This window comes from Gobio gobio (assembly GCF_949357685.1).
Source record: "Gobio gobio genome assembly, chromosome: 4".
Taxonomy (NCBI): Eukaryota; Metazoa; Chordata; class Actinopteri; order Cypriniformes; family Gobionidae; genus Gobio; species Gobio gobio.
Genome location: NC_137100.1, coordinates 66659035 through 66682317, shown reverse-complemented (window position 1 = coordinate 66682317; position 23283 = coordinate 66659035). Strand labels below are relative to the sequence as shown.

The following is a 23283-nucleotide window of genomic DNA, read 5'->3' as shown; positions in this document are numbered from 1 at the left end:
TTGAAACCTTTGTGAATCATTTGTTTCGAAACAGTGATTCATTAAGCTTTGAAACCTTTGTGAATCCTTTGTTTCAAAACTGTGATTCATTAAGATTTAAAACCTTTGTGAATTATTTGTTTCATTTGTTTTGGAACAGTGATTCGTTAAGATTTGAAACCTTTGTGAATAATTTGTTTCAAAACAGTGATTACTTAAGATTAGAAACCTTTTTTGAATGTTTTATTTGTTTCGAAACAGTGATTCGGTAAGCTTTGAAACCTTTGTGAATTATTTGTTTCATTTTTTTTGGAACAGTAATTCGTTAAGATTAGAAACCTTTGTGAATTATTTGTTTCATTTGTTTTGGAACAGTGATTCGTTAAGATTTGAAACCTTTGTGAATCATTTTTTTTTCAAAACTGTGATTCATTAGGATTTAAAACCTTTGTGAATTATTTGTTTCATTTGTTTTGGAACAGTGATTCGTTAAGATTTGAAACCTTTGTGAATCATTTGTTTCGAAACAGTGATTCATTAAGATTTGAAACCTTTGTGAATCATTTGTTTAATTTGTTTCGAAACAGTGATTCATTAAGCTTTGAAACCTTTGTGAATCATTTGTTTCAAAACTGTGATTCGTTAAGATTTAAAACCTTTGTGAATTATTCGTTTAATTTGTTTTGGAACAGTGATTCGTTAAGATTTGAAACCTTTGTGAATCATTTGTTTCGAAACAGTGATTCATTAAGATTTGAAACCTTTGTGAATAATTTGTTTAATTTGTTTCGAAACAGTGATTCATTAAGCTTTGAAACCTTTGTGAATCATTTGTTTCAAAACTGTGATTCGTTAAGATTTAAAACCTTTGTGAATTATTCGTTTAATTTGTTTTGGAACAGTGATTCGTTAAGATTTGAAACCTTTGTGAATCATTTGTTTTGGAACAGTGATTCGTTAAGATTTGAAACCTTTGTGAATAATTTGTTTAATTTGTTTCGAAACAGTGATTCATTAAGCTTTGAAACCTTTGTGAACCATTTGTTTCAAAACTGTGATTCGTTAAGATTTAAAAACCTTTGTGAATTATTTGTTTCATTTGTTTTGGAACAGTGATTCATTAATATTTGAAACCTTTGTGAATCTTTTGTTTCGAAACAGTGATTTGTTAAGATTTGAAACCTTTGTGAATCATTTGTCTCAAAACTGTGATTCGTTAAGATTTAAAACCTTTGTGAATTATTCGTTTAATTTGTTTTGGAACAGTGATTCGTTAAGATTTGAAACCTTTGTGAATCATTTGTTTCGAAACAGGGATTCATTAAGATTTGAAACCTTTTTGAATCATTTGTTTCATTTGTTTCAAAACAGTGATTCGTTAAGCTTTTAAACCTTTGGAAATCATTTATTTCGATCGGATAGAGAGCGATCAGACAGTGCACTTTATAAGGGATAGGAATCGATCAGACTGCACTGTATAGGGGATATATAATAACTATATATATAACGATCAGACAGTGCATCTGTCAGTGTGCCGACGAGTTCCCACAATGCAACTGTCCCACGACTGACCTCCAGATCATGGAGAACACGCTCATCGGCATGGCGGAGACTTGGGAAGCGTCTTACCGTGACTTTGAGAACTCAGGTAACGCCGAGGACAGTTCAGCCTAAAGCAAAACGTTTTTTATCATTGCCATCTCTCATTCTTTGGCGGAAATGTCCTTTCAAACCCTTAAATTGAGTCTGCTTGCAGAACAGCAACACAATGATCTGACAGCATTAGCTGGCAAGCTAGCTTGTCAGGACTGTCAGCAAGTCTGGCCCAGAGCCAATTTTACCATCCATTGTCAAATATGACAGTCTCACCACGCTACACATCATGACTAATAAGTAGACGCGGCGGCGGCGAGCATCGAGTCAGGTGTTAAAATCCCATTCGCGGATCGATTCCCACACCGCCGCACACTTCCCCGCCTGCGCTAATTGGGCTAAGTGACGTCTGAAGTCATCTGCATTGATTCATTAGCCGGAATTAAACAGAAGACGTCTGTTTGCTCAGTCAATAGAGGAGCCGCTCTCGGCGTATATTCAGCGCTCATTATACGGCAAGCTGTCTTTATAGTCGTTATGCGTGCCTTTTCTAATGCAGGTTGCTGAGAGAACATAATTTTATTGTTTTTTATTCGGTCAACGAACCAGAAAATGTAAATAAGTTAACTCTGTGTCGACAAATAGTGCACCTATTATCCAGTTAACTAAAAAATGTAAATATGCATTAGAAGGTTCAGAAGGGCTGCTTCGCCGAATGCCTCATTGTCCTCATAACTAAAGTACATTCATGTTGATTATTTTAATGGCTTTGCAATGTATGCATCATAAAGTATGCAAATAGATACTAAATATGCATGCTAATGTTTTTTCTCGTTTTCTCGAGATTCTTTAATGAATTGAAGGTTGAACAGCATTTATTTGAAATATAAATATTTTATAACCTTATACAAGTCTTTACTGTCATTTTTAATTCAATGCATTCTTGCTGAATAAAAGTATTAACTTCTTTGAAAAAGTCGTATGACCTTTCAAAAGGTAAAGCGAATATAAAAAAGAAAATAATGCAAGTGGCTGCATTTCAAGCGAGAAAATGCAAGGTAGACTTTAGGTAGGAACGTGTACGCTTTGAATATAATTAATCAGCTTGTTATATTTCTGTGAGCCACCTTCACCGAAAACTCTGCAGAAGACGTTCATGCTAACTTCTCTCTTTGAGCCAATCTGCAATAAAGCCAGCATGAATAATTCAGCGGCCCACAATGCTTTCTCTGGGAGAAGAGGCGCTTCTCGCGGTTTATTGTAACAGTCAATTTCACCCCACCGCCTGGACTCAAATCGCACGCCACGGGCTCCCAAAAGATGGATTCGTAGAAAGGCTGTGCAGGTTTATGAATGAATGCTATACTCCGAGCAACTGTTTCTCTGATATATCAGCTGCATTGCTGCAAACTTATTTGCATGATGATATGTTTTAGAGAAAGGAAAGGAAAACACTGTTCATCTTATGTCAGTGTCAAGAGAAAACTTTGTGAATCATGTGTTACAAAACAGTGATTTCTTAAGCTTTGAAACCTTTGTGAATCATTTGCTTTGGAACAGTGATTTGTTAATATTTGAAACCTTTGTAAATCATTTGTTTCAAAACAGTGATTCGTTAAGCTTTAAAACCTTTGTGAATTATTTGTTTCAAAACTGTGATTCGTTAAGCTTTAAAACCTTTGTGAATTATTTGTTTCATTTGTTTTGGAACAGTGATTCGTTAATATTTGAAAACTTTTGAATCATTTGTTTCTAAACAGGGATTTGTTAGAATTTGAAACCTTTGTTAATCAATTGTTTCAAAACAGTGATTCGTTAAGCTTTTAAACCTTTGTGAATCATTTGTTTCAAAACTGTGATTTGTTAATATTTGAAACCTTTGTTAATTATTTGTTTAAAAACAGTGATTCGTTAAGCTTTGAAACCTTTGTGAACCATTAATTTCATTTGTTTCGAAACAGTGATTCGTTAAGCTTTTAAACCTTTGTGAATCATTTGTTTCATTTGTTTCAAAACAGTGATTCGTTAAGCTTTTAAACCTTTGTGAATCATTTGTTTCAAAACTGTGATTCGTTAATATTTGAAACCTTTGTGAATTATTTGTTTCAAAACAGTGATTCGTTAAGCTTTGAAACCTTTGTGAATCATTTATTTCATTTGTTTCGAAACAGTGATTTGGTAAGCTTTGAAACCTTTGTGAATATTTTGTTTCAAAACTGTAATTCGATAAGCTTTTAAAACTTTGTGAATCATTTGTTTCATTTATTTCGAAACAGTGGTTTGTTAAGATTTGAAACCATTGTGAATCATTTGTTTCGAAACAGTGATTCGTAAAGATTTGAAAACTTTGTGAATCATTTGATTCATTTGTTTCGAAACAGTGATTCGTTAAGATTTGAAACCATTGTGAATCATTTGTTTCATTTGCTTCAAAACAGTGATTCTGTAAGCTTTGAAACCTTTGTGAATTATTTGTTTAATTTGTTTTGGAACAGTGTTTTGTTAATATTTGAAACCTTTGTGAATCATTTGTTTCGAAACAGGGATTCTTTAAGATTTGAAACCTTTGTGAATCATTTGTTTCATTTGTTTCGAAACAGTGATTTGGTAAGCTCTGAAACCTTTGTGAATAATTTGTTTCGAAACTGATTCGGTAAGCTCTGAAACCTTTGTGAATCATTTGTTTCAAAACTGTGATTCGTTAAGCGTTGAAACTTTTGTGAATCATTTGTTTCGAAATAGTGATTTGTTAGGATTTGAAACCTTTGTGAATAATTTGTTTAATTTGTTTCGAAACAGTGATTCGTTAAGCTTTGAACCCTTTGTGAATCATTTGTTTTGAAACAGTGATTCATTAAGTTTTGAAACTTTTTTGAATCATTTGTTTTGAAACAGTGATTCGTTAAGCTTTGAAACTTTTGTGAATCATTTGTTTTGAATCAGTGATTCAGTCTCATATGGGTCTGACTAACCAAACTCTCCATAAAACAAACAAAAACATCCCTAGAATTGAATAGTAACATGCAATTCACAGACACGTCATATTTAATGGTATTAAATGATTTGTTGATTGCATTTAATAGATTAGACGTTCAATAAAACGTTTGTAAATGGTGTTTTTCTGCATGTTTGAGCTGAGCTTTGGTCAGCGTGTGGCATTTGCTTTGAAACAGCAGATTCAATTAATTCAAAGTTTCGAAAAGCTTTGTTTCTCCCATCGCTGCCATAAATCATAATCTATGTGACAACAACAAACAACCCTGCAAAGTGTTTTACATGTGTGCACTGACACTGAAACTGAACACATTCGTACTGTCCCTTTATGTTTAGCTTCATTTACAAGTAAATGTGCATTGATTGCTATGCATTTTTAGTTCTTTATATTTATAATAACTTCTGGCTATATAGCATTAAAGGCAGATTGTGCCGTCTCTGATCTCTTAATGACGCAAAGTACATGTCTGATCTGCGAGAATGAATTGCAATCCTCAAGAAACACAATCTCAGGCTTCATTAGTCCACTAAATGTAGTGAGCAGTGAAGAGTGTGCAAGTTATGAGGAACTCAAAAGATCTGTCCATGCATTAATAAAACTATAACTACATACAGTTAAAACCAAAAAATGATGGCTGTAAAAGTGTAAATTCTTTTATTTTCACATTCTGTTGCCACAATTCGGAACGGCACAAACGCGAAACATTTCTTCTTCACTCGTGAGCCGATCATCACTCTTCACACACACAACGCTCCTCCCACCTGGACTATTTGCCTTTTTCCGGCTACAACTGAGTTCCCACAGAGACTACAGGTAGTCGTCTAAAACACTATTTCGGTGAGTTTAAACAATGGCTAAGTTGCTAAACGCATCTTCTTGTCATGTAAGGGCCCTGTTCATGTTGGGCAGACATTTTAATTGCATTTTGTGTCTGTTAAGAGGCACAAAGACACTCTTTATGGATATGCTTTATCCCCCATAGCTGCCGTGTTAGCTGAGTGGGAGCTCTGGGCATTAACTGTAACAGCTCCGTGTTGCAAGCACCAATCCGGTTCGTTTTTTTTTTCTATAAACAGTACTCACAAAGGTATAACTATCATGATTAACTTAAAAATTCCCCGGAGTTCTCCTTTAATACTAGCTTTTAACATTTCAGCTGCGAAAAGTCATTCATCTGATGTCAACTATTAATAAAGCATTGCAGAACGGTTGTGGAAAGGTTCTGTGAATGTACTTGTCCTGGGTAAATCGCATTTAATGCCACTCACACGCCGACAGACATCTTTCACCTCGCTGATCAAATATTTCTGAACAAAAAACATAAAGCAGAAATAGGTTACTCCCCAAGGTGATTGCTCAATATCCACCTTATGAGCACGCTAGCTTATATATTATTAACAGGTAATAAAAGGTCCAAATAAAACCAGACACTGCGATATATTTATATAGAGCAGAGGACACTCAAATTGAGTCTGTGAACCTCAAGGTCGGCGCAATATTCCTCTGGACCAGCCCGAGGAGAAATTGCTGGAGCGCCAAATGCTGCACGAACAGATGAATCTCCTGAAATGTCAAGCTTATCAATTAGGGGAGTGATAATTGTTTGAACGTGTTAATAATGTCCTACTTTAATGCCGATAAGTTCTTAAATCATCATCACCCATCCCATCATTTGGAGGTGTGACTGAATATGATCGCCTCCGTTGTGTCAGCTGGCTCGGGTGTGAGTTGTCAGCTGTCCGGATAATTCCTGGCATAATAGAGTAGAAATGAGGAAACCTCTGGGAACCTCTGTTGTCAACCTAACCCAAGATATGAGTATGAGTATATTGAAACTCACTTTGCAAGTTCATCCAGAAAACATACGTCAATCAGAGTAATTTCAGTGCCTTCATTTGAATTAATTCTAAAAATTAACTACATAATTATGAAAGGGTGTGAACACGTTTGTACTTGATGGTGGACCTGCGCCTAGACACTACCACGTTTTTCTTTTTTTAAGTAGGCTACACAAAGATGAGAATGGTATCGTTTCAAAATTATTTCGGGGTTTGCGTTCTCAAGCGTACTTTAGCTGGACAATAACGTTTTTCTAGACAGTCTCTCTTCCATTAACTAAAAAGCGCTATATAAATGAAGGTGACGACTTGACTCAATGACTCTGGACGAGCTGTGATATAAACTAAAGGCTATTTTCAAAATGGGGGAGGAGCTGTCCGATATGCCCCGCCCATCATCCGGTTTCAGTGGGACTTTAAATGTCGAGAGACGATCCACAATGGCAGAAACAGAAACAATATGACGGCTGAAGGAATGAAGTCCTGCTTTACATGTATAAGATCCAATCACCTGTTTGCTATAGAACACAGGCTCACATCTCAGCAGCACAACTGATGATACCATTATTTCTGTCTCCACCTCTTCACGCAGATGGAGCTGGAAAAATCACTAGAAATAGCTGCCCGGAATAAATGTGGATATTCAGGGTTTAGCACAGACATGTGTGGATGTGGGGCCATCCTTTGACGAAATAATAGAATATGTGTCAGCGTTGGTGTGAGGGTTGAGGCGAGGACAAAATGGGCTTTATTAAATGCCAAAAAGAAACAAAAACTACCCCGTGGGGAAAAACAGACCGGCAGCCGGACTAGACAGGACTAGACAAGGAGGTTAACACAAAGTACACCAGACAACAAACTGGCACAGGACTGAAAACACCAGGAGAATAAAGAGGGCAGAAAACAAGGCAGGTAACAAGGGAGAACAGCTGAACCAATAATCAATAATTATTCCCCAGTAAATGCGAGTCGTACGTCATTGATAAAGGGACGGAGGCGAATGATGTCAACAAAACTGCTCTTCTCTTTTTTCCTCCGCCTTACGAGAGCAATGTTTTGCTGACATTTAAAGATAGTGCGGAAAGCAAAACATTTTATAATCATTTTGTCTTCATCCATTGCGTCCATTGCATATCGCGCCGCTTTACTTCCTTTTCCGGGTCAGAGCGTCTTGGGCTGTTACGGCAGTGTATAGTGTTAATGCAAATATTGGATATGGGTCGCTTTTAAAAGATGATGCAAGCGGGTTGTCAACAAATCGGAATTGTTCATCAAGACCTGTAGTGTAAATGCGGCCATAGTCGACTAAAATCTAATGAGTTTAGTTCAGTTGTAATGCACTAATTGAGCATTTAAGCATTGCATAACCGACTGTTACTTGACTACATGCCAAAACTGATATTTTGACATAATTGTGTGTATTTTTGACCGTTAAAGCGCAGCTCAATTCAGTGCTCGGCAGGGCTTTTTTCCAAAGGATCACATAGAAAATAATGTATAATGTGTGACTTTTTATTATAAACAAGCTCGAAATAGAAAAGCGCTATATAAATGTAACAAATTATTACACACTAATATTGTTCTATAATTGATATTTAGACATTATAAAATCACTATTATAATATTTGCAGTAACATTTTATCAAAATAATTTATTTAAAATATCTAAATATATATCTGCAACAAAATGTATATGTGTGTGTAAGCACGCATAAAAGATTTAACATGGAAAATGTGCCTTAAAACAGAAAAAAAACCCTAACAACATAAAAGACTTAAATGCTTGAACCCGTTAAATGCTGCTTGCAGCTTTAATTATTATTAATATTATTATAATTATAGTGGCAGGTGCAATCCAACATGAAATCCATCTGGGCAGTTAACATGGGGCCATTATGTATATCCAAATGGTCCCCACATACAAATGTTGGCGGGGTTGTTCATATTAGAACCTAAATGGTACATATCAAACCCTTTTTAAAGGGTACGGTCCCAGTGACAGCTTTTTTTCTGAGAGTGTAAAAAAATATAATGCGCAACTTTTTATTATAAACAAGCTCGAAATACATAGGGACTCTTATTTTGAAATGCCTTACTATTGCAGTTGCAGATGCACATTCAAGTTCAGATGAGGGAGATCAAAAATGCATTGCTACAGCCACCTACAACATTTTACTATATAAACACCTGTCATTATTCATCAGCTTTAGTTCATTAACAACGGCTTAAATGTGTGCTATTCATTGATTGGGAACTGCTCTGAAGCGCTGATGTTGTGTGAGCCTGTAGAATGTGCAACAGTGCGTGTTTTCCCGCATTTAGATGTATTATTATTATTACATAACGTTACGTAACATTGTTTAAAAATCAATAAACCATTTTTCTCTTCATTTTCCCTTAGTACATTGTTTTAATCCACAATTAGCATTTGCTTTTCATGATATGGGAAGGCAGTTTCCTAAATGAGATTGACTTAACTCAAATGAATAAGTTGGCAGAATGTTTTTTTTTAATGAACTTGCAAAGCGTCATTCACAGAAATCATATTTTTAAGTTTATACACTCTCAGAAAAAGCTGTCACTGGGGCAGTACCCTTTCAAAAGGCACACACTTTTGTACCCTAAAGAGTCCATATTACCTCAACGGTACATTTTGGTACCAAAATTCCCAGCCAACATGTATATGTGGGCCCCACATGGTTTATGCTTGCACTGTAAAAAAAAATTCAGGTCTCCAATTGAACATTTTCTAGTGAGCAATCACATCTACATTTTTCAGTTGGCCAAATTGAATTTCTGTGAATTGATGCAATTTAATTTAATTAAAATTCAAGAAATTCAATTTGGCCAACTGAAAAATTTAGATGTGATCGCTCACTAGAACATTTTTAGAAGATTTTTTTTTACAGTGTGGGCTAAATGGGTACGAAGTGGGCATGGTTCCAAAATGGGAATCTTATCTGGGACCCATTTGGGTCAGCTAAGTAGGTCCCACATGAGTGAAAACAGTTGGGCTACCTGTACCTGTGGGTCCTAGCTGGGTCACTAATGGGAAATGGGTGCATGGGCTCAAAATGGGCAACACAAATGGGGCCCATATGGGTTTACCAAATGGGTTAGACATGCACTCTAAAAAATGCAGGGTTAAAAATAACCCAAGTTGGGTTGAAAATAGACTAACCCAGCAATTGGTTTGTTTTAACCCAGCATTGGGTTTGATTTAACCCAGCGGTTGGGTTAAATGTTTTTAAATGTTAATTGCTGGGTTAAAACAACTCAATTGCTGGGTTAAAACAAGCCAATTGCTGAGTTAGTCCATTTTCAACCCAACTTGGGTAATTTTGAACCCAGCATTTTTTAGAGTGTGGGCTAACACAATCCGTCCTATATAGGCTGCCAACATGGGCCCAAGGTAGGACGCACTTAGGTAATCTCTATATGGGTTCCTTATGGGGAAACACATATGGAGCCCACTTAAAGCTGGGACCGAGATGGGTCTTGTGTGTGTTGCCCACTTAGGTCCCACCTAGTGCCAGCAGCCATATCACCCTGTAACCCAAGACTGGTTTCCCACTGAAGCTAAGCAGGGCTGAGACCAACTGGGAAAACTAGGGTGCTGCTGGTAGAGGTGTTAGTGAGGCCAGCAGGGGGCGCTCACCCTGTGGTCTGTGTGGGTCCTAACACCCCAGTATAGTGATGGGGACACTATACTGTCCTCTGGATGAGACGTTAAACCGAGGTCCTGACTCTCTGTGGTCATAAAAAATCCCAGGATGTCCTTCGATAAATAGTAGGGTTGTAACCCCGGCATCCAAATTTGCCCATTGGCCCCTGTCCATCATGGCCTCCTAATCATCCCCTATACGATTGGCTTCATCCCTCTGCCTCCTCTACACCAATCAGCTGATGTGTGGTGGGCGTTCTGGCGCAATATGGCTGCCGTCGCATCATCCAGGTGGTGCTGCACATCGGTGGTGGATGAGGAGATTCCCCCCTTCTTTGTAAAGCGCTTTGAGTGCCTAGAAAAGCTCTATATAAATGTAACTAATTATTAAACACTAATATTGTTCTATAATTGATATTTAGACATTATAAAATCACTATTATAATATTTGCAGTAACATTATTTATCAAAATAAAAAAAAAAATAATTTACAAAATAATTTATTTAAAATATCTAAATATATATCTGCAACAAAATGTATATGTGTGTGTAAGCACCTATAATAGATTTAACATGGAAAATGTGCCTTAAAACAGAAAACAAACCCTAACAACATAAAAGACTTAAAGGTCCCATGGCATGAAATTTTCATTTTATGAGGTATTTCAACATTAATATGAGTTCCCCTAGCCTGAATATTGTCCCCAAGTGGATAGAAATGTTGATCGGTGTAAAGCCGAGTTCTGGCTGTCTTTCTCTGCCTTTGAGAAAATGACAGGCCAGACGAGCCAATCCTGAAGTCTCCTGGTTTGACGTCCAAGCAGGAACGGTTTCCTCCCTTTCCTCCGCCCAGAGAATCTGGCACGCCCATGCAAACGCTCAAGAGATCAAGGGTTGTGAACGAGTGAACGCTGGCAGTTTCTCAGTGTTTGGATGTACAAATGAAAACAGAAGTCTTTCTTCAGTTCCTTCTGATCTGTGATCAGTGATTTCTTATGTGTAGCTAATTATTTATTATTCGTGCACACACTGCGGCTTCTCTCTCTCCCGACAGAACGGTGTTTTCGTGTTTTCTATCTTGTGAGTCAGTGTTTTTGTACGTCCTCGTCGCGTCTATCTGTTCTAAAATGTGCATACAGTCGGGAGTTTCTGCTTAACATCGGCAGAGCCACATCTTTAGAGATAAACCTCACGCACGCCGAAGCTCGGCCTTCAACATCCCCGACCCCCAGTACTGCATCTGGCCCACAGCGGAGGCACCAAACGCGGCGTGAGATTAAGCAGAAGGGGGGTCAGCGTGAGGGTATCCGGCTAGGCTAGCCAGCTATTCCCACAATAAACTGGATTACATTCGATTACTGCTGTTGTGTCTTTGTTTGCGCTGTGTAAGTTACTCAATGCGCGTCACTGACGCTTTTCATATGATTGGAACATATCTAGAAATAATGCTTTAATCAAACTTACTAACTCGTTCATCTCGCTGTAATGGTACATTGCATGTGTTACAAAGTTGGTAGAATAATGATGAAGACGGACTCGGTGTGACTGGGACTCGTGTTTATTCAGAACTCTCAGATACAAACACAATAAACTCGCGCTGACAGACAGCGCTCTCACAACTCAGTAGTTACTATAAATAACTTTGTTAGCAATCGCTCCGTCTCCATGATGTCCGGTTCGCGAACGAATCATTCTTTTGAATCGGTTGTTTTTAGTGAACCGAACCAATTCACCAAATAGGACTGAATCGTTCTAAACGGTTCGCGTCTCGAGTCAGCGCTGATCCATAATTTACTAAAGTTACTAACTTTCTGACATGAGTGACAGCCCCTCCGACTAGAAATAAACGAATAACCTGAAGTATATTCTAGTAACTACAACAGTTCACCCTGAACTGAGACATGCTGAGAGAACTGATGTGAAGTGAACTCAGGTCCATCCGTCTCTCTGGCAGCAGCTCGTGCCTCATAGACCTCGTTAAACCACGCCCCCACCGCTCATTTCAAATGCAAAGATGTCAGCCAATCACAACAGTGGGTGTTTTTACTGAAGTCTCACAGCAGACACGCCTCTTGAAACAGGGCAGTCAGCCACAGGGCAAACAGCAGTATAGACAAAATGCCTTTTATTTCTAAATTATGACATTTTATGATGTAAAAATCATACTAACAATATAAGTACACCTCAGGAAACACTATAAAATAATAGAAAAATGCCATGCCATGGGACCTTTAAATGCTTGAACCCCGTTAAATGCTGCTTGCAGCTTTAATTATCATTATTAATATTATTATAATTATAGTGGCAGGTGCAATCCAACATGAAATCCATCTGGGTGGTTAACATGGGGCCATTATGTATATCCAAATGGTCCCCACAAACAAATGTTGGCGGGGTTACATATTAGAACCTAAATGGTACATATCAAACCCTTTTTAAAGGGTACAGTTCCAGTGACAGCTTTTTTTTCTGAGAGTGTAAAATAACATCTTGGGTTAAGTTGACTGCATGAATTAAACATAGTTTGTGCTTTTTTCAAGTTGGGTTTTTTTACAGTGTGCTTTGATTTGCCAAAGTTTACAAGCTCTGTCTTAATGAACGAGTTTTTGGAAAAACAGTGACTGTCTTAATTCATAAAGGCTGCCAACAAATCCCCAGAGCACTGTATGATTCTGCTTTGTTTACATAGTTATGCCTCTGAAATATTCTGTGCTTATTACTTCTGAACAGAGGGAAACTGGCCACAATCAACCAACAACTTTCTCTGGAATAGTCAGAATGCTGATATAAGTAAATAAGACATGAATGTCTTTTTTTGCAGAATAAGCTACAATATGTACCAGGCATTATGGCAGGGGTCTCCAAACTCGGTCCTGGAGGGCCACTGTCCTGCAGAGTTTAGCCCCAACCCCAAATAAACACACCTGAACCAGCTAATCAGTGTCTTGCTAGGCCCTAGCTGGTGTTTTATCGGGGTTGGAGCTGAACTCTGCAGGACAGTGGCCCTCCAGGACCGAGTTTAGAGACCCGTGCTTTATGGCAATAGTCAAGACTCAAGCACTGTCAAAAGAAAAATGTATATGCACCCATTTAAAAAGCATCATTTGGGTTCCCTCTTGCTCTTGACACATAATCTTCATCAAGTAACACAGCAGCAAACGCAGCCGCTCTATAGACAGTCACATGTCACTGCGTCGGGGCCTGAGGCGGTTTCTGGATTCAGATGTCACATGTTGTTTTAATAGCATATCAAACACATGATAGGAAACAAGCAGGTGGAGCTGTTAAACACCACGAGCACATGTTTCGACCATAATACCGACATTCCCAATATGAACATGCTGCCAGTATTAAAATGGACCATCACACAGACACGTCGCTGTGTGTGCCGCAGGCTACAGGCACGCTCACAGCACGTCTGACGGCTGACACACATCTCTGTTTAAAGCCAGGGTGTCCAGTCCTATAGGGCTGAAGCTAAAGACATTTACTTCAGTAATACACTCTCCTGCTCATGATTCAGTGTCTCCCGGAGGAGTTTTGTGGGTGGACTTTAGTCAACTCTAGGGCGAACATTCCTTACATTTTAAAGTTAAATGCATGAATCTGGTGCACTTTGAGTTCAGAATTAAGAGCTCTATTTTTAGTGTCCAAACTGAACAGATTAAAAAGTCTTTGCTTTGCTTTGACCCAACCTTTTAAAAGTGGACTCAAACCTTTTTATGTGTGGAATAATGTCTCAGTTTACAAACTATCTGGATTAATGTTATAATAAATATAATATAATATAGAAATTTATTATTTGTATTATGATAATCAATCAATTTATTATTCATTAATTTATAATAATTTTTTTTTTAAATTAGTGTAAATTAGTATTATTATTCCTGAGACCATAATACAAATGCATTTTAAAATAAATGTAAATACTAAAATATATAATTACAGTGTCTTAATTTATCCACTTGCAAGAGTTAAAATATCAATCTTATATTTTGGCAGAAAACGGCTTCACATTTCTGTGAAAACGTGTCTTGTTACAAATCAAGCTCATCATCCATTCACATGCAAATGTTTAAATAAAGCATAACGGATGCACATTGCATTCACAAATGCATGTTCAATCCTCTTTATCTCTGGAACAATTTTTGGGGATTTCTGCCTGGATTTGGCCGACCCAAATTGAAAAGCTTCCCATACACACATACTAAATACTAATACTAAAAAATAGAGGGGATTATTGATTTTTTTGGTTATAAATTAATTTTTGAAAGTGTATATCTCAGGCCCTGTGAGCTCTAGCACCCTGCAGACAGTTTGGGCTGTATCATGTGTGCAAGATTTATTCAAATTGATCTGAAGGGAGGAATATTGCCTTTTTTATGTAATTTCCGCCTACCCAAATATCTCCAATGTACAAGTCTCCCCATATATAAATGCAATATCCCAGTGTCAAGTCAAGTCAACTTTATTTAAATAGTGCTTTGAACAATGCAGATTGTTTCAAAGCAACTTTACAGTGTTAAACAGCAAAATAATGCAACAGAATTTTGTTCAGCCGTATAGCCATTCCGGAGAAAACGGTCATATCATCAGCTCATTTCAAGTATCATACAGTGACAGTGTGGGCTTTAGATCAGTAATTAGATCAGTCATTTAGTTTATATGGTTAATTTAGTTTAATAATTAGATTTGTTTGGATGTTTAGTTGAAAAATGTAGTGTCCCCAACTGAGCACGCCAAGCCAGAGGCAACAGTGGCAAGGAAACCAAAACCCCATTAGGTGACCTAATGGAGAAAAATAAACCTTGGGAGAAACCAGGCTCAGTCGGGGTGCCAGTTCTCCTCTGGCCAATTAACAAACAGCGTATGATTATTATTCTGGAAACTTTTCAGGTCAGAGGTCATAGATCGGAATTATTCGAAAGATCGGAGTCACAAAATTATTTTTTCCAGTGTTTGCTGACATATGCTGGAAACAGCCGAAACTATCTGCAGGGTGCTAGAGCACACAGGGCCTGAGATATACACTTTTAAAAATGAATTTATAATCCAAAAAAACTGAATTATAACCAAACAATCAAAAAGCGCCTCTTTTTTGCAGGCGTAGTTTGGGTACAGCTCAGACAAGTGATAGTTACATGTTTATCACTTTTAGCAGTGGTTTGTGTAACTTCAAAGGGGTTCCTGTAAAATGACTCCAGTATTGTGTATTTAGAGATACTGTATGTGTGTATGGGAAGCTTTTCAATTTGGGTCGGCCAAATCCAGACGGAAGTAATTTAGTGTAAATAAGTTACTTTGTGTAAAACAAATGCCATATCTCCAAAAAGAAGTTCCTTATTAGGTAGTCAATACTGAATTACATTGGCATCACTAAGAACTAATAGGTAACTGACAAATTATAAAGAATTACCAATTCATTACTAATCACTATATTAATGTGTCTGAGATGTGAGCAATTGTCTTTTTTTACTCTCAATGTGGTCATAAAATGCATCACTAATTTCTAAAGTGTTATCTAGTCACTCTGCTGGAACTACTAGTGATCTGGACCATTATTTGAACCCCCTCTATCTGCTCGCTTTTTTTCTTATCAGTGCCAAAGAGACTCAAATAACTGTCGTTTTTTTTTCATTCAGGCAAGTGTTATACATCATTATAATCTGTTAAGTTTCTATTTTTTTTGTGTACAATCACAATAAAAACAAATTGTTGTGCTTTTTGCAAAATAAAGAAAACAAACATGATGCGCGATCTGCAGCCTCTCTCTCAAAGACGTTCATTCAGATAGTCTTCAGAAAATGACCTGTAGCTCAGTGAAAACTTATCACACAAACATGAGACATATGTCTAAAGAAACATTCAAATGTCAGGTTTTAAATCATGTAAATCAAATCAAAAACAAATATTCTGTGTTTATGTAATTTGTTTGAAAACAGAGAGATGTCAGTCGTTCGCGGGGCCACTTCATTATCCGGTAAAACGCTCTTTGAGATTCAAATACTGATGACCCATGAGAGCAAAGTCAACGCCCACACAACCCAAATAAACACTTCAAGTGAAAAATATGTTTTTAATGAGGCTAATCTCATTCATTAACAAGGAATTATGCCCTAAATTCGATATTACTTACTGATTAGTTAAGCTTGTTTCTTTAATAGCCAATAGTAGTAGCTGAAGAGTTAATGTAGTACTTATTAGTACTTCCTGCATAGTTACTTATTAATGACGGGCCATTATTCTAAAGTGTTACCATCAAAACGACTAAAGACGCTGTATCATTTATGCCAGGCCAGTTGATGGCGATGCCACTTTCAGAAAAATACTTCATGCTTACGTAATACATATGTGCATATGTATTGTATTTCGACAATAACAGTATCGTTTTGAAAAGCATGCACTTTTAATTACCTTTTCAAAAGTTAGCATTTTTTGCGCTTTTGTCGTGTACATGAACAGCCTGCATGCAAAATGTTCCAATTTTAGTTAAAAACGGTGTCATGTAAAGTCCCCTTGACTGATGCCTTTCCAAAACAATGGTGCAAACGTTAGAGACCTCTTATCGGTGTTATGAGACGTCTCAGTAGGAAACTGTGGCAGGTCGACACGGTCTAGCTAATTAATGTGAAACCTGTGGGCATCAGGGCACATTGTTCAAAAACTGAACCAAACCAGTCTTCATACTCTTTCATGTGATGTAATAACTCGCTCAGGCTTTCATTTTTAACCTGGCCACACACAATAGAGTTTAATGGTATTCATTTTAACCAGACAAACGGCTATTTAGTCATTGTTTTGGGCTACTGTTGTCGGGCAGCCTTTCTAAACTATTAACTCATTGAATAGCCTATTTCACTAAGGAGAATGCATTGCGAGGGGCTGTGCATGTTGACACTGAAAGATTTGAAAGATACGGAAAGCTCTGAAAGCTCTTGACGTAATAGTATTGACACTGTTTGTGGTTAAAATCAATCCCCGTCCGTAAAAGTCAATACTTTTCTACATCACTCTCAACAGGTTTCACCCACAACGGATTCCAAGCGTCAATATGTGGTTTTTGCGGATATGCTTTTGCCCTCCATTATACAGTATGAGCACCTGTCTCTCTGTCCTTCTCTCCTAGATGAGTTCAAGTCTTTTCTGAAGCGGCTGCCCGCCACGCATTTCCTGCCGGTGAGCAGCGTGCACCTGCTGTGGGGCAGCGACTGGGACCTTCAGAACCGCTATCGGCTCTTGCAGAGTTCACTGGAGGCCCAGAGACTGAAGATCCAGCGCACGGCCCGCAAACTCTTCGGTCTGAGTATCCGCTGCCACCACAACCCCAACCACCAGATGCCCAGAGAGAGGTGAGAGGCTTTACACCAGGAAGATCGGATCATATTCCAACAACTGCTCACATTGGAGCTCAACAGTAGCGCTCTGAAACATTTTCCCATAGGGATTTCAGCAGATTAATGAACTAAACCAACCAGCTCCCAGAAGAATCACAAATTACAATAGTTTATTCTTAGCTAAAAAGTCTTAGAGAAAACCAAAACATTTTTACAGTGTAGGATTTGATGTATTTTATTTTAACCTCCTTAGCTCTGGGACCATTTTTGGGGATTTCCGCCTGGATTTGGCCTCCCCAAATTGAAAAGCTTCCCATACACACATACAGTGTCTCTAAATACACAATTTTCGTGTCATTTTACAGGACACCCTTTGAAATTACATAAAACACTGCTAAAAGTGATAAACATTTAAGTATGGAAAAAGGAAAAACACAAGGAAAAAAATATGTTGTCTGAGTTGTGAGTGCAGCGCACTTGCAGAGAGACTCCGCCCCCACTCTCTTCTGATTGGCTGTAATATTTGATTGATTTGGTTGTGAGTGCAATGCGCCTGCAGAGAGACTCCGCCCACACGCTCTTCTGATTGGCTGTGATATTTGATTGATTTGGTTGTGAGTGCAGTGCACTTGCAGAGAGACTCCGCCCACACGCTCTTCTGATTGGCTGTGATATTTGATCGATTTGGTTGCGAGTGCAATGCGCCTGCAGAGAGACTCCGCCCACACGCTCTTCTGATTGGCTGTGATATTTGATTGATTTGGTTGTGAGTGCAGTACACTTGCAGAGAGACTCCGCCCCCACACTCTTCTGATTGGCTGTGATTTTTGATTGATTTGGTTTTGAGTACAGTGCCCTTGCAGAGAGACCCCGCCCACACACTCTTCTGATTGGCTGTGATATATTTGATTGATTTGGTTGTGAATGCAAAGCCCCTGCAGAGAGACTCCGCCCACACACTCTTCTAATTGGCTGTGATATTTGTTTGATTTGGTTGTGAATGCAGTGCGCTTGCAGAGAGACTCCGCCCACCCGACAAAAAGGGGACAAAGAACTTTCCTGAGGCCTGTTCAGTGTCTTGTATGTTACGTGTGTACGATAACAAGGGTTATCGTAAGGGAACATTGCATTTTATCATTTTGCAAACATTATGGGAACATTCTAAAACAAGAAGTAACATTTAAAAAACGTTAGATGAACGTCCGTTAACTATGTATAAATAATTGCTAACGTTTGGAGAATTTTTAAAGACCAGATAACATTGAACAAACTTTGTATTAATGTTACTGGAAGCACGTTTGTTCATAACTTTGTAAGAACCTTTCCTGTTAGCTGCGGCACGGTTGACTTTGATAAATAAAAGTGCAATCTTTCCGACTGTACTGAAATTAAAGAGTGCTGTGTCAAAAGCACTGCCCCGAAATGTAGGCAAACAAAGTCATCTGTCCATTAACGTGACTTATAAGATGCACACTCAGGAAAATGCACATAAATCAAACTCTAAAATAAACGACAAAATTGTTTATATGGTTAAGCAGTGCGAGAGCATCAACTGTCACTAATGTGGAAGTGGCTCACCCACGCTCCAATGGCGGCTTTGACAAGGTCTGTGCTGAAGCGTTATCAAAGCCGAGCAGAGCAGAGTCTGGGCTCTGTAGGGCTCACATCAAGGACGTCTGATGGCAATAGCACAGAGAGAGAGAGAGAGAGAGAGAGGGGAATTGCCTATTTTAATTCCAGGTAGTAAGTTATCATTTCAGCGTAGTGTGCCAATAGATACATTCCCTGTGATTTTCATGGCTAATCCGTGAAACACTGGACTTCAAAGTAGAGTGTTGTTCTGCTGAGGGTGAGAGAGTCTATTTCTGTGCAGGACTATATTCATACTTCAAAGTCAGAGCAGCTAGTTTAGCTAACTGATAACAGTGCGCCAAATTAGCATCCCATTTGAATAAACTAAGCAGCAGGGGTAACAATCCGTCATGGTAAACAATCTCTGGGGGAAGCATGGCGTTTGAATGCAATCCCCATGATTATACACCTCGTCTTGAATTAACACTCCGGATAGAAACATACTTTACTCAGGCACGTGTGCAATTTGGTTGAACATGCTTAATGTGTGCAATTACTGTGGCGGTAACACATCTTAGTACTCAAATATCTTTGAAAAAGTCTGTTCCATTAAACCAGATGCACACCTGTACACTGTGTCCTCATAACCAGACGTGGCGTTATGCTGCGACACGTGATAAAATGTGTCCAAAAGCAGATTCTATTTGAGAAACAGTTTTTATTTCTGTCACTTTGCGACTGGAACAACAACATATAATGCATGACAGTTGCAGTTACTCAGTTACTGATTATTTACTGATGAGTAATTGTTATTAATTTGATGCGAGTGCAGTGCGCTTACAGAGAGACTCCGCCCACACTCTCTTCTGATTGGCTGTGATTTTGGATTGATTTGGTTGCGAGTGTAGTGCGCTTGCAGAGAGACTCCGCCCACACGCTCTTCTGATTGGCTGTAATTTTTAATTAATTGGTTACAAGTGCAGTGCACTTGCAGAGACACTCTGCCCACACTCTCTTCTGATTGGCTGTGATTTTGGACTGATTTGGTTGCAAGCACAATGTGCCTGCAGAGACACTCCGCCCACACTCTCTTCTGATTGGCTCTAATTTTTAATTAATTGGTTACAAGTGCAGTGCACCTGCAGAGACACTCCGCCCACTCGCTCTTCTGATTGGCTGTGAATTTTGATTGATTTGGTTGTGAGTGCAGAGCGCCTGCAGAGAGACTCCGCCCACACTCTCTTCTTATTGGCTGTGATTTTGGATTGATTTGGTTGCGAGTGCAGTGCACTTGCAGAGAGACTCCGCCCACACTCTCTTCTGATTGGCTGTGATTTTGGATTGATTTGGTTGTGAATGCAGTGCGCCTGCAGAGAGACTCCGCCCACACTCTCTTCTAATTGGCTGTAATTTTTAATGAATTGGTTACGAGTGCAGTGCGCCTGCAGAGAGACTCTGCCCACACGCTCTTCTGATTGGCTGTGATTTTTGATTGATTTGTTTTGTGAGTGCAGTGTGCCTGTAGAGAGACTCTGCCCACACGCTCTTCCGATTGACTGTGATTTTTGATTGATTGATGACATTGGTTTGAAACATTTAAATATTCGAAAGGTGTCGTCGATTTAGATGTCGTCGATCTGGTGGGCCAGTGATGAGTGTCTAATGGTTTTAACTGAGCTTGGGTCAGTTTTATAATGTAGGTTCATTTTTAATCCATGTAATGAATTTTAATACTTATGCGTGCATAATGAAATAGAAAATGATACTTAATTGCTTCTAATTGACCTAGTTTCTCTGAACACTCAGAATTTTACGCCAATGCCTAATAGTTATAGCTCGCCTAGTAGCGCTGAGAATGCGACCCATACTTTGCATTGTAAATTGACTTTTTGAAGATCGACAGAGCCATTTGTGTTCATTAAGTTCTGCCCTACTTCACTGTTTCACTCACTAAAGAAGAGTTTCTGAACCATGTTTAATTCTGTTCAGATCATCACAAACTTTCAGCTGCAAGTGTACTGTAACTCGCTAAGCATGTCAAAAGTTTGCATCTGTAAGTAGAGGCTGAAAACTTGTTGGGATGGTTGTTACTGTTATTGCTGCCAACCGTTGGTTTCCTGATCGACACAGCATTACATCCCACACAACTAGCTCTATGACAACCCCGAGAAACATAACCATTCAAAATGTGTCAATTGATGCACTACAGATATCAAGAGTAATTTCAATGCACAAAACACAGCCATAAATACCATTTTGTGTATTACTTATATTAATCATAAAATGCAATACCTCCAACAATCGTATCTTGTCCGATTGCTATAGAATTCATTAATACGGTGTTCATTGAATTAGTTTTAAACTCATTCTATGCATCTGAGCTCAGATCAGCCCTATATATCGGCACACACCCGAGATGTTGTTGAGCTGTCTGTGCTGTCACTCAAGATGTCGATTGTGTCTCCGCTGACCTGCTCTCTGGCCTGAAGGCCCTGATGAAGAAAGATGGCTGCCCGCTGGAGGAAGAGTTTCCTGCTGACACTCAGCGGCTTCCCGTTGCTCATTATTAGCAGCAAACTGCCTCCATCCGCCCCACAGACTCCAGAGATAGAAGATAACTAACTCCACTCTGCAGACATTTGTACGGTTTGATGGCACACCAATTATCTAGAGGAAGAAAACTTAATTTGGCTCCAAACTTTGGTTACTTGTGATTACTGCCAAGTTTTACTGGGAAGTTCCTACTGACAATTTCAGAAATCAAACTTAATGTGCTTTAATGGGCTTTTTAGTGTCAATGCAATATTTAATCAACACGTTCTCACTCCCAAGGCATCACTATTGATGCTTTAACGCACAGGGCACCCCTTTATTCAACGCGCAGGTGCTCCATTGATTTCAGTTGTTTTCCCAATGCCTAAGATCAAGATGCATTTATTTATTTTCATTTGTAAAAGCAGACATGAATTTATGAATATTTATAGGCTACTTTTATATTTTGGAGCAACTAACCCCACTCCTACCCTAAACCTACACACTTCAGGCAAATAAAAGTACAGTCACAGGTATTTACTGCAAAAACTGACCAAAAACTGTATAAGTATTAACTCATGTTGCATTCCAAGTCTTCTGAAGCCATACGATATCTTCATGTGAAGAACAGAGTTTAGGACAGATTGTGCTTTTGGTCTATACGGCTAATTTTGCCCTTCATGACGACTGTGAGGGGGGTGGATTTTTTTATAACTCATTCGTTTACATTATATAAAGCCTTAAAGTTCTGCATAATTAAGGGCGTGGCCACTTTGAGTGGCAGGTGGATAGCCGTTTATCTGCTGTCTGTTAGTCATCACGTCACCTCAGCTTCGCCCACGTCCCGCCTCTTTGCCCATTTTCTGTTATCCGGGTATGAGGCACAATGACGCACTGCCAAGATGGCGACGGCCAGCTCGACCCTACTTTACGCTTCAAAACTGCCCTTCAGAATCCAATGGTTGATGACACGGACACTACGTCCATATTTATTTACAGTCTATGGTGTTCTCCCGTCCGTCTCGCCGTGAAGTCCATTCTGAAATGCGTCTGAAAATGAACTGTAACTCAGTGAATACTTGCCACACAGACACGACAGATATCTCTTTATAAAGCTTGGAATGTCTACTTTTAAAGGGTTAGTTCACGCAAAAATTCGGTCATTAATTACTTACCCTCATGTCGTTCGACACCCGTAAGACCTCCGTTCATCTTCGGAACACAAATGAAGATATTTTAGTTGAAATCTGATGGCTCTGAAAGGCCTCCATTGGCACAATGCACTTTACACTCTCAAGACCCTTAAAAGGCACTAAAGACGTCGTTACAAAGTCCATCTCACTACAGTGGTTCTACAATAACTTTATGGAGTGACGAGGTAGTTTTTGTGCGCAAAAAAACCCTAAATAACGACTTACATAGTGATGACGATTTCAAAACACGGCATCATGAAGCTTCGAAGCGTTATGAATCAGTGAGTTGATTCAGCAGTTTGGATCGCCAAAGTCAGCAGTTTGGCGGTTTGACACACGATCCGAATCATGATTCAACTCACTGATTCATAACTAGGGTTGGGAACCGAGAACCGGTTCTTATGCAGAACCGAAACTGATTTTTGAAAAATACCAGAACCGCGCGAAATTCCTAAGTTTCGGTTCCGAAAACGGTTCTGGTGCAATGTGTGTGCGAAGCGCTGGAAGCGTATCCTTTCATAGCGAGTGACAGCCAGTGTTGCCAAGTCCGTGGTTTTCCCGCTTTCCCGCTTTCTACTGTTGCC

The 23283-nt window shown here is 38.8% G+C and overlaps 1 protein-coding gene across 1 annotated transcript in view; it reads left to right on the top strand.

Annotated features, from left to right (window-relative positions):
* The window catches only part of brinp1 (bone morphogenetic protein/retinoic acid inducible neural-specific 1), a 285384-nt gene that overhangs the window by 244603 nt on the left and 17498 nt on the right, over positions 1-23283 (top strand). The window contains exon 7 of the mRNA XM_079814697.1: positions 17195-17417. Coding sequence (XP_079670823.1) covers positions 17195-17417 — 223 coding nt within the window. The remainder of the gene's footprint in view (positions 1-17194; positions 17418-23283) is intronic.